At 39.7% G+C, this 12,712-nt stretch overlaps 1 protein-coding gene across 5 annotated transcripts in view; it reads right to left on the bottom strand.

Moving 5' to 3' along the window:
- Positions 1-12,712, bottom strand: part of FAT3 (FAT atypical cadherin 3) — a 346,417-nt gene that overhangs the window by 75,422 nt on the left and 258,283 nt on the right. For all 5 annotated transcript variants that reach the window (XM_076328324.1, XM_076328326.1, XM_076328323.1 and 2 more), the window contains exon 9: positions 6,297-10,370. In XM_076328324.1, coding sequence (XP_076184439.1) covers positions 6,297-10,370 — 4,074 coding nt within the window. The remainder of the gene's footprint in view (positions 1-6,296; positions 10,371-12,712) is intronic.

Below are 12,712 nucleotides of genomic sequence, written 5' to 3' on the forward strand. Positions count from 1 at the left end.
AATCGGAAGGGTAAAAGTGCAAAAACTCGTGGGTTGAGATAAAGACAGTTTAACAGGTAAAGCAAAAGCTGCATGCACAAGCAAAGAAAAGAAAGGAATTTATGGAAAGTGTTCAGCCATCTCCAGGAAAGCAGGGCTCCATCACGCGTAATGGTTATTTGGGAAGACAAACGCCATCACTCTGAATGTCCTCCCCTTCCTTCTTCTTCCCCCAGCGTTATATGCTGAGCATGACGTCATATGGTATGGAATATCCCTTTGGTCAGTTGGGGTCAGCTGTCCCGGCTGCGTCCCCTCCCAGCTTCTTGTGCACCCCCAGCCTGCTTGCTGGTGGGGTGGTGTGAGAAGCAGAAAAGGCCTTGACTCTGTGTAAGCACTGCTCAGCAAAAACTAAAGCATCCCTGTGTTATCAACACTGTTTTGGTCACAAAACCAAAACACAGCACCATACCAGCTACTATGAAGAAAATTAACTCTTCCCCTGACAAAACCAGTAAAGCCAACTACGCAGTCTTCTGTGCCCAGTGTATAACATAACCTTGCTCTGTAAAAACATATCTGCACATTTAATCATTTAGGATAGAGCACTATAGTCATAGCAAACTCATGTGCTATAGAAACTGAGTGAGGACATAGAAAAAAGCATCATGCTGCTGCACTGGGTGAACTTTAATTCCAGCTAACCCGCTCCTAGCTCTTTCCACATCATATTAAGCTTTCTCCTGTGCTCTCCCATGCAGAAATGCAATCTGAGACCTACTTTCCAGTTTCTCATGTGCAAAAGTGGTATAAAAATATTAAGGGAATTCTTATTCTTTCTTGTAACAGGATAAAGAATGTCAAGCATGCTAGTGTACTTTTGCTTACAACTTATTCAGGGTCCTGACATGTGTTATGGGATCTGTCCAAGCTCAATGGAAAGACCAGGTTCTTAAACCTTCCTGTTTAGTACTTGTGTTGAATTTTTGAATAAATAAGTATTGAAAAAAAATCCAAGGCTGAATTTATTTGAGCTGCCTCTGCTGTCAAGCGATTAGGTGTCACTGTTGTTGCTTCTGGTGTCACAATTCTGTCAGTTCCCAGGGATCTTAGCAAAAAAACAAGGCAGAGAAGATCTGAACTTGAAACTGAGCTTAAAACCAAGCAAAAAAGTTTAATGCACATTTCATACCTTCTTTCTACATCAAAAAGCAGAAAAGAGGTCACAGGCTGTAATCTATGCCTTCTTCATTAGCTACCAATGACAGGATAGACTGGTTTCTATTTAATATGAAAACCAAGTCGGTTCAGACAGGCTGAGCAAATCTTTCTTGTTAAGCATCACCATTTGTGCTAGCTGTAACTGTGTCAAAAAAGCACGTTGTAATGAATAAGATTTCCAGAAAATTAGTCAGATAGGCATTATAATTATAAAAGGCCCTCTAGTCATACAGAGCACAAAACTGATATATCAAACACAGATATTTTCTGTTCATAGAAAATCACCTTTTTTGATCACAAAACCAAGCAGATCCCAATTTTCCCACTGATTTCTACGACAGTCTGCAATAATCATCAGAGGACTCAGTTAAATCATGTTTAATCTGTTGTGTGATATAAACGCACATTTCTCCTAAAGAGGGTTACACAGTATGTCGATGTGCAGATCTGAATACAATCCAAGGCAATCAGAATCTGTCCATTGACTTGAGTCTTAATGTGACTTCAAAGAAGGTAGACCCCTGCTGATTGACATTAAATTCTCTCTTTTCAGTTCAACACCAGCATAAAAAAGCTTAACTCTCCTCTATAAAAAGCTGTAATCTTGTCATAGTGAGTTTAATGTTGTAAACCATTAATAAAAATGGTCTTAAGTGTTCTTATTTAGCTTCGTGATATCAATCAGTGTTTTCCTGCATATTAGTCCTTTTGTAAAAGGAAATGATTAACTGTCCCGACCAACTATGAAGCAATACACTCAAGGTATGGGTATCCCATTGCTAAGAAAAGAGGAAAGGTAGAATCTAATTAAAATCAGCTGGTGGCTTTTATGGCTAGCAGTAACACTAGCTTGGAGCAATTTTAAAATCACTGTTGCTTTGTTGTTGATGGAATGGCTTTTAAGTCATACATAGGAATTTGGGGACTATGTATAAAAAAAAGGTCCCTGGGATCCCTTTCCCCCCCCTTTACTCCACTAGAAAAGGATCAATTTGAATGACCGAGAAACCTGCGTAATAAGCAGCAAATGTGTAACAGTTTATCTGCATGCCTTTTTCATTAGCGCTACCTTTCATTTTTTTTGCTTCACAGGACTGGCTATATACTTTGTTGATGGAACACAAAGGTGGAGGTTGTACTATAAAGTGTAAGAGAAATAATGAGATGTAAAGACTAAAATACCATCATGGAAATATTCTTAAAAAAGGAAAGGCAAAAAAATCCACACTGTGGCCCAAGGAACCATTTTCCTAGTACTTATACATATGTCCTGATGCAGATCTCATTCTGCAGTGATTAATTAACTTTTTCACTAATATATGTAAGCAGATTCAGTTTCCTAGGGGTGTTCTAATTAATTAGTTTTTCACTCTGAATAATGTAGCTTTTCTAAACAGAAGCCTCCTGACTACATGTATTAATGGATTCTTTAAAATCTTTTGGCAGTTTTCTTATGTTCTACTTTGAATGTCACAACAGTGAAGTGCTAGCTACAAAAAACACTCCAGTAACTTTTTAGAAAGGCTTTGAGGCTAAAAGAATCAGCATTATCTTTTATCTTTTGTTACTTGAAGTTTAAATTATGCTCTCCCTTCCTCCCTAGTCAGCAAATAGTACAAAGCCAAATCAAGCTCAAGTTTAAGAAAAGAAAGAAAACAGCCAGATACAAATGAAATGCACAGACACAGTGATCCAAAATAAACAAATCCTGACACACATCATTACTAAAGCACACACAGAGGGAATTATAATGGCTAAAAGGGAACTGAAAACTAGAAGCCAACAGTATCAGTTTTCACTGCAATGTCCCGATCTGGGAGGGGGAACTGAATATTTACTAACTTATTTATTTAGTTTCTCTCCTACATTTATGCATTTATTTAGATACTTTCAATTTCCAATTAGAACTCTAGGCATTTATATCACATAAAATCAATAGGTTTATCCTCCGCTCCCAGTTTAAGATGTTGCATGTTTATTGAGCTGCTGAAATGATAAACCCAATCCTCTTAGCTTTACTATCGTAAAATTGCAGACACTGTTCTTCAGCCGGCAGCACAAGTCCTCCCCAAACACTGAAACATCCATTTCTCCAGAACTCCAGGATCTCAAGTATAAAATAAAAACAAACAAAAAACATCACTTTGCTCATACTGGGCAATCAACCCAGCAAAAAACCTACTGTGTACAATACCAGTTCTTTCTTCCAAAGCACACTGTCCATCTTCCTTGTATTCAGCTGAACCAAGCTTAAAGACTATTGTCTGTCCTTAGGTTTATGTGCCTGATGGAGACTAATTAACATCACTGAGGAACACAAAACACTTTACTGTACCAAAGTCTTAGCAACTGACATTTTTCTGGTGGCTTTTCCTAGTTTACCACTGTTAAATCTCAGTAGTATCTGACTGTGTCTAGGCTGGCTAAACATCCTAGCTAGGTATCAGCAGAACCCTGGTTTTAGCCCAACTGCCTCAAATGATATAGGCAATGACCTCAAATGAGCCTTCAAAAGAAAACTACCGTGTTCCCTAAGTGCATTTGTATCATCTGTGCTTTCTATTGATTTTCTATTAAGATTTATATATAGTGCTTTTGCTTTGTGAGCATCTCCAGCTCCTATCAAACTACAAATAACAAAGGGCAAGTGCAAAATTTTTCTCCCCCACCATCAAATGCGGATGAAGGTGGATTTGAAAATGGCAACTACTTGCCAGTAATCATGGAAACCAATCCTAAACTGAAGGAGTTCAAAACAGAATATATATTTATCCACCAGAATGCATCTACCCCTTTTCAAAGTTGACCGGTAGACAGACTTCAATAAGCATTTGTATTTCTCAAAGGCATGCAAAGGACTCTTCAGTGATCACATCTGACCCAGAATGTTTATTTCTTTCATCTCCTAAATGGTGATTTTTTCCATCTATCTTCTGTGTGCTAGTCTTCTCCAGGTGCATTTGCACAAAGCTGGTTTTGGTGGATCCACATGTCATTCTCATCATTTGTTTTCTTCTCCCTTTTTGTCAGTGCCCTGTTTTACCTCAGACTTTGTTTATTGTATTCACAGAAGTTTCTATGGCTCAAAATGCCTCCAGAAAGCCACAGCATTTGAATAATCGTCTAGCTAATCTGATTCTATGAAATATTCAAGTGCAGTTCCTGAGCTCAACTTGAGGTGAAGTGTGAATAGTTTTGTTAGTTAAACTATACTTTAATAGGTTTTGACATTTTAATCAAAAGAACCTAATTTCTGCTTGTGCATGTCCCAAATTCAAAGGATATATTCAAAGACAGTAGAATTTCTGAGCTCATACACTTTAGTAACTGTACAGTAGGCATTAGAGAAAGTTTTGGGCTTTGACATCTAATGTTTTCAGAAACTAAAATACCAGCAAAATATCTGAGATATTTTGAGCTGTGATAGAAATTAAGGTACAGAATGATCTATAATTTTTGAGTCACATGTGACCGTTATTATTCAAAAGTCCAGTTTCTGCTAAATTAACAGCACAGGGATGTGAAGAAAAGATTATTATGTAACTAAAAGCATCATTCATTATAAGAGATGACTGAAAGACTTCAGAACAAAGAGAAAAACAGTACCTTCAGCCAATGATCACAGTATGCTAACATATCTTTGTAACAAACATGAAGGGTTTGCATTTCCTATAGTACTTTCTATACTGGGATCCCCAAACTCCTTCAAATATCACAAAATCTCTAGGATGAGGCACTACTTATTTACTTTTAGACATGTGGAAACTGAGGCACCGGCAGCTAATGCACCTTGCCCAAAGCCTCCAAATCCTGTGCTTTACCCACAAGACTATTTTTGCCTCTACTTCTAATATCCTACAACACATCACACTATAAACATAGTCTTTGCAAACCTTGAAGCTGAATCCAGACTTTCAAGTAAATGGTCAGAATGAATTTCTGGTTGCTTTGAAAATGATGCTACGTCTGATGTGTAACACAGGCAATCTATGGCTAACTGGAATATCACACCTCTCCCTACACACCATCCCACAGCCATTTCCAATTTGATAGCTAACGAAGGGGTAGGAGTCTTATCCTCCAGAGCAAAATATACGAACTGTTATCCTATTTGTTAAGTCATTTTTGCACATAGCCTGCTTCCTACATGCAGTCTTGTGCAATTCTAATCCTATCAAGTGAGAAAAATGTGAATTTGTCCAATAATCTGGTTATTACTAGGTAATTAATATTAGCTCTTGGGTTGTGAAGGTTGCGGGGAGTGACAAAGTTGTTCCCTAACAAAATCTATTGGACGATGCAAGCTGTAGGCAGAAAAATAACTGCAGCACCCCATCACTCATAACATACTCACACAAAAGCCAGTCTGAATCTAGGAGAAAAGAATGATAATAAATATAGCACAACAGGAAAGAGCAACGTTACCACACTTTGAAAAATATGTTAATAATGTAATCGAAATTGCCTTATGCTGTATATAACAATGCTTGGCAGCTAACCAGTGCTTCTAAGTGGATTACTATTTCCCTGACCAGAAGTCTGTGCTGATAAGAAATGGCATCCCCCCACTCCTTCCAATGTAAAATTCATTCCTCCCCCCACCCCCCAATAGTGGTATTTCAGAGTGGCTCCTGCATGCACTTTACTATCTCAAAAAGAAAAATGCTATTTAAAAAAAAATTTAAATGCTTGGAAATGTAAGAATTTTCTCCTTAAGAATAAATTGTTCTTCTTCCCTAGGTTGAAACATTAGGTCATGACGGTTTCCAGGCCGACACATCTATTATGATGGGTTGATGGGTCACACTACATTGCACTGCAGCAAATCATGAAGCATTAATCTTGGAAATTAGAGAGAGAATAACCCAGACAAACACACACACACACAGACTCCTTTTCCCTCTTTCAGCTTTTCTAGTTGCTGCAAGTTATGTCCAAATTAAAAAAAAAATAAAAAAAAAAAGGAGAGATGCAATTGTCTGATTCACAGTGATAATTTAACTGAAATCCTGCTAAACGTTCACCTAAAACTGGACACATGCACAGTTCTTCAGTAAAGCTGGTTTTGGGAAGAAAGCATGCAAGTTGTTTCTTACCTGTAATATGGTAGCTAACCTGCCGGTTGACATCAGACGTGTCTTCATCCCAGGTGCTAAGAACAGCCACAACTTCCCCCGGAGGGTCACTCTCTTTCACTGACCCTCTGTACACCTCATGCACAAAGATGGGTGCGTTATCATTTATATCTGTCACAGTAACTGAGACCAAGGTGGTTGATGACAAGGATAAAGCTTCCCCCAGATCTGAGGCCACCACTGCAAAGGTGAAAGCAGGATCCTTTTCATGGTCCAGATCCTTCAGTGTGCTGATCCAGCCACTGTTGCTATCAATGGTGAACGCTTCTGTGATCTTCTCCAGCTCCGACTCTACTGCAAGTGTATAGGTGACCTGCCCATTTGCACTCGAGTCTGCATCAACCGCTTTAACTTGCATCAGTTTTGTTCCTATAGGCATCCCTTCCATTATTATAGCGTCATAACTAGCCGTTTCAAACATGGGCTTGTTGTCATTTACATCCAATACCTTAACCTCCACATCCACAGTCAACACAATGTCTACTTTGTCTAATTGAATGGTGGCCGCAACTTTGAAGTGAAAAGCAGGATTTGTCTCATGGTCAAGTCTCTTATCCAGTTTTATGAGCCCTGTGTCTTGCTCTATAATGAAAACGCCATCTTTGTTGTTTTCAGTCAGCTCACCATTAACTGTGCTATACAAAGCACCCTGATTAGGTAAAACATGCAGAATGTCAATGGTACTACCTATGAGGGTGTCTTCTGCTACGGTAAAAGAATACTGGGGTTGAGAAAAGGAAGGCAAAATAGTTTCTGGGGGTAAAACATGGATGTAGACAGGAATGAGGGAATGCTTTACAGGAATGCCACCATCAACTGCTTTGACAAAGAATGACAGAACTGTGTTTTTCAGCTGGTTAAAGCTACCCTTGGTGACCATCCATCCATTGTCTGGGTCTATTTCAAGCAGATCAGCTACTGAAACGGAGGCTTCACTGTACAGAGAATAGGTAATTCTGGAATTGGCTCCATCATCTGGATCTACTGCTTGCACTTGGGTCACCAAGTAACCTTTCCCAACATCTGCTTTGACACTTGCTCTATATTCAACTGTCATAAATTGAGGAGCGTTGTCGTTCTCATCCACTACTATCACTCTCACAGTGCAAAACGTAGTCCTGCCACCTCCATCGAGGGCTCTCAAAAATATACCGATATCACTTTCCAGCGGGTTCTCCCGGTCTAACCTCTCAGTTGTCAGAATCTGCCCGTTGCTATCAATCAAAAATCGGTCCTTGGCAAAGTCATTTATTATGGAGTAGCTTATCTGGCCGTATACACCTGAATCGCCATCTGTTGCCTTCACATGGATTACCTTAGTTCCAGGAGCAACGTTTTCTCTAACTTCTGCAACATAAACACTCTGCGAAAACACAGGGCTGTAGAGGTTGGCCCCAAGGATCTGTATGTGCACCTGAGCTGTGCTGGTGAACAGCCCGTCTGACACAGAGACATTTAAGCTGTACATGGGCTCCATTCTCTGTTTGCGATGGTTGGAAAGGGTGATAACACCACTCTTGCTGTCCATAACAAAACTGGTCCGATCATTTCCTGATAGGATGCTGTACTCCAGTCTGTCAAAATCAGAGCTGTCGGCATCAGAGGCTTGGACACAAGTCACAAAATGACCCCGAGGTGCCAGTTCGCTCACATACGATTCATATATTAACTGGTTAAAAACTGGAGGGTTGTCATTCATATCTGTTATTGAGATACTAACAAGAACCTCACTGCTTAGTGGTGGGAACCCATTATCGGTTGCTCTGACTTTCAAGCTGCACTGCTGTATGAGTTCATGATCCAGCATCCGGGCTGTCAGAATTAGGCCACTGGTGCTGTCTATATGGAAATAGTCCGTGCTGTTAAAGGTGTCCTGGACTATCTGATACTGCACAATCTTGTTATTGTCAGAGTCAGCATCAATAGCAACAACCTGCAGTACTGGAGTCCCAATCAAAGATGCTTCAGACAAAGTAGCATTATAAGCCGACTGATCAAAAACTGGAGGATTATCGTTAACATCATTAATGATCAAGTCCACAGTGACCTCAGCTCGAGCGCCAGTGAGGGCATCGCTGGCTCGCACCATAAGCTTGAAAAGAGAATTTATTTCATAGTCCAGTGGGCTGATGACGCTCAGAACTCCAGTATCAAAGTCGATATTAAACTGGTTGTAGGGATCTCCATCGACAATGATATAAATGATACCCTGGCCTTCTGGACTGGTTGCATTTATGCTTAAAATCGGCGTGTGCATTTCTACATCTTCATTCACGGAGGCTGTATAGAAGGGCTTGTCAAATACAGGCATCGCTTTGTTAACAATAGTAATGGGGAGCTCTACCGAAGCAGACAACGATGGGTTACCGCCATCTTTTGCAAGAATGACAACCAAATACTCTATATTAGACAAATCAGAATTGAAGGCTTCTTTTAAAGTGACGCTACCAGATCCTCTATCAATTTCAAAATGTCCGTAGTCCTCCTTCAGAAGATATGACACCTCACCATTTTCACCCTTATCTTTATCAATAGCCGTCACTCGATATATCAGGGTACCAGGCTCAGCATCGACTTGCACAGCAGCATAGTACGGAAGCCCTACGAACACGGGGGCATTGTCATTTATGTCCTCAATGTAAACCCTCACCACCACTCGAGCCACACGAAGGTGATCTAGTTCACGGCTTGCTTCCACCACCAACTCATACAGCTCTTGTTCCTCTCGGTCGAAGGGGATGCCAGTTGTCTGAATGACTCCTGAGGTGGATTTGATTTTAAATTTATTGCCTGGGTTTAATATACTGTATTTCAAAGGCTCATTGAGGCGGTTACCAACAGCATTCACCACAGCGATCTTTGTGATATTGGTGCTGTTTTCTGAGATAGAAGTGGAATAAAAATTTTGTGTGAAATGGAGCCCACTATCCATGGCTTCTTTTACCATTATTGTCACCATAGCAGTGCTATAAAATTTCCCATCAGATACTCTTACTATTAGCATATAATGGTCTTTGGAGAGGCTATTGTTTTTAATGGTGAGTACCCCCGTGTTTGAATCAATTAAAAAATGGTCCATATTGCCTTCAATTAGACTATATGTTAGTTCAGGAGGGATCTCTGAATCTGGGTCTGTAGCCTTGACTTTGAGAACCTCAACACCAACATATGTGGGCAGCAGCAAGACTGTCTCAAATACGGCCTGGCTGAAGACTGGTGGGTTGTCATTGACATCAGTTACCTCAATGGTCACTTCAACTGGGCTCTCTGCTGTAAGCTGGGGATTCCCACTGTCTCTAACATGCACGTGGAAGTGGAAGAGGGCTATTGTTTCATGATCTAAATTTGCAATTGTTCTGATTGCACCTGTGCTGGAATCTACTGTGAAATACTTTTTTGCAGTAGATTCAACAATCTGGTAGACAAGTAAAGCATTCTGGTTGCTGTCAGCATCAGTGGCACGTATCACGAGGGGACTGTTATTCGTACTCCGGACTATGCTATTTACAGGAGCGGCTTCGCTTATGCTGCCCGAGTACTGAGAGAAGAGAAAAACTGGTGGGTTATCATTTTCATCAACAATCTGAATGTTCACAGTGGCATTTGATGCCATGCCTGCCATATTTGTTGCCTGTATGATGAGCTGATAGAAGGAAGCACGTTCATAATCAAGGGCCTTTTGACTGGTGATCACTCCAGAATATGGGTTTATAGTGAAGACTCCATCCACATTCCCATCTTTAACCTCATAAACTAACGTGGACTGACTGATTGCAGAGAGAGAGATGACAGAAGTACCAATATCCACATTTTCATTAACCTCCGCTTGGTATTCTTTGAGAGTGAACTTAGGGTGGGAGTTATCTGCCATCGTCACAGATATCCGCACAATTGCTGTTGCAGACAGCGGTGGAGAACCTTGATCAGTCACTTTGACTGACAAAACAAACTGTCCCATTGTGGTTAAGTCTGGCTCCTTCAGTAATGTAATGATCCCTAAAACTGGTTCAATCTTGAATGTGTTTCCCGTATTTCCTAAAACACAAATATTGGATCCAAATTAGAAATGAAATACAACGCACTTAATGATAATTTAAACCAGGAGCAATTAGCTGCAATTTGTTAAAGGCAGTTATTGAAAAAAAAAAACCCAACATAAAAGAATTCTAAAGGCCCATCCAGCCTTCCTTTCTGAAAATCGGGAATCTCAGTAGATGGTATAGGTGTTCAAACCTTCAGAAACTCAGGTGCTGCTATCTATATCTTGATTCTGAGTATCAACATCTGAGCAAGTGCTGCATGTACATTACTCCTACTGAAGTAGGAAAAAGCATCCCTAAATTATGGGAATTAGTCAAATACATGTACACCTAAGGCAAAGAAACTAGATCAGAGGCTAACAAGCCAATTACGTGACAAATGGATAACAACTCAGACTCTTAATTGAAGGGGATATTAAGCAACCATAGAAAAGACTGTAGTAGTTCAAGACTGAAAGAACTGAATATAAGAAGATTAAAGTGTCATATAGAAAAATAAAACAGAACAAATAGCATAGAAGAGATTCAAGTATCTTGTGGCACAAAGGTTTACCATATGATCTCTGAGGAGGATGAATCTAGATGAATGAGATTTAGCAGAAAATGTCATGAAATGTCTGTTATAACATGAAAGCAGGGATATCACTGACTGCATAAAGGTGAAAACAGTGAGTTTGGATCATGTCATTGAGGCTCACGAAATCAAATTAGGCAGGTGATAAATTCAAAAATAAACTTTATTTTAACCAAAATTGTTTAAGAGAAAACTAACTATAAATGAGGCGTCAACACTCCGACAACATCAAGGACTTTCTTTGGGGTCTTTTTTTCTTTTTAGTCTTTTTGCCAACCTCTTCTTTAGCAAGACAGATTCAAAACTTTTGATATGTATCCTTACCCTGTAATTAGAGATCACCTCTATTAGGCAATCCGTATTTTGCTGGTTCCTTGAGTGCCTGCTTAAAGTATAGCATGCTGCGTGTGTATATGGCATGTATAGGCATACAGACTCTTTTTCTGAATTTGATTCTAAATACAAACAGCATGTACTGAGTTACAGAGATTCCAATCATTATAACATGTTCCTGCTATTGTAATTTACACTTTAAAATCTAGAACTGCTTCCAATCTACAGTCAAGCATCCATCCATGACCTGGAGAGAAATATGTCTCAGGTAACTGGTGATAAACAAGAGATTTTCTTTTAATGGTGAATGTTACAGGTGCTGTGCACAGAGCCGTAAATGTGAAAATTGTAGCTGGAATACCAAATACATGGAATCCTACATGAAGTGAGTTAATGTGAACTATTTTTAAGATGTGATTTGCTGTCTGTTGTAAATTCTGGGGCTTGGAGGCTAATTTAAGCTGCATACTACTGTATGTAGTTCAATACTGGTAGTGGCTTTCTATTTATACTCATCCTTTCAGATCAGTAAAGTTTATTCTACTAGCTAAAACAAAAATTGTGCTATTCACTGAGGAGCTGAGATTCTGCCAGAGCTACAAATTCTCATCAAGATCACAGTATCTGACACATTTGCAGATACTACAAATGCTGCTGCAGTTATTTTGTCAGTGCTTTCTAATACAAATAATTTTTAGCCACTGACTGCCTCATGTAAGGCCAGAGCTGGTTCTTCTCCTTTAGGAATTTCGTATGAAATTACACAAAAGCTACTTTCTTTACCAATTGCTCTCTTCACATGTAAGGTGATGTAAGTAATTCCCCTGAATGAAAGGGCTGTGTACAATCTAAATGCTGCAGTTAAAATCAGTATCCTCAACTGCAGATTTTATGGATCATAGAAACTACAGCAGCAGAAGACTGAATTTTGATGCATCTGGGATTGGAACATCTACGGATAACGAAACTGGGGGAGTGCGTGGCTTACAGTAAATGGAAGTTTGAAGTCTGACACTGCAGGGAGAGCTCATGATGAAACCAAAACAGGCTGTAATGGAAGACAGAGCCTCTAGAAAAGAGAAAAACATGCAGACTAAAAAGGACCATCTAAAAGCTAAAGCATCCTTTCTAATCATCATATTTTTCTGTCTGCATTATGTATGATTCTATTACCAGTGTATGGGAGCCATACTCCTAGCATGTCAGGTTGCTCTTTACATTGTGGTGGCACCTATAGGTGATTGGGTTGGAGCCCATAATAGTAATAAGGTGTCAAGGAAAAGCTGGGAACAGTCTTGAAAAACATTGCCCCAGAAACGCTATCTGGTCTGCTCAGTTTGTTCTGCAAGGCACAGTGTTGTCCTGCCTGGACATGTGTAAAATTTCCCCTGATCTAAGTTAAAGGCCACTGAAGAATACTGAGAAATAAC

The sequence above is a fragment of the Aptenodytes patagonicus genome, chromosome 1, assembly GCF_965638725.1.
Source record: "Aptenodytes patagonicus chromosome 1, bAptPat1.pri.cur, whole genome shotgun sequence".
NCBI lineage: Eukaryota > Metazoa > Chordata > Aves > Sphenisciformes > Spheniscidae > Aptenodytes > Aptenodytes patagonicus.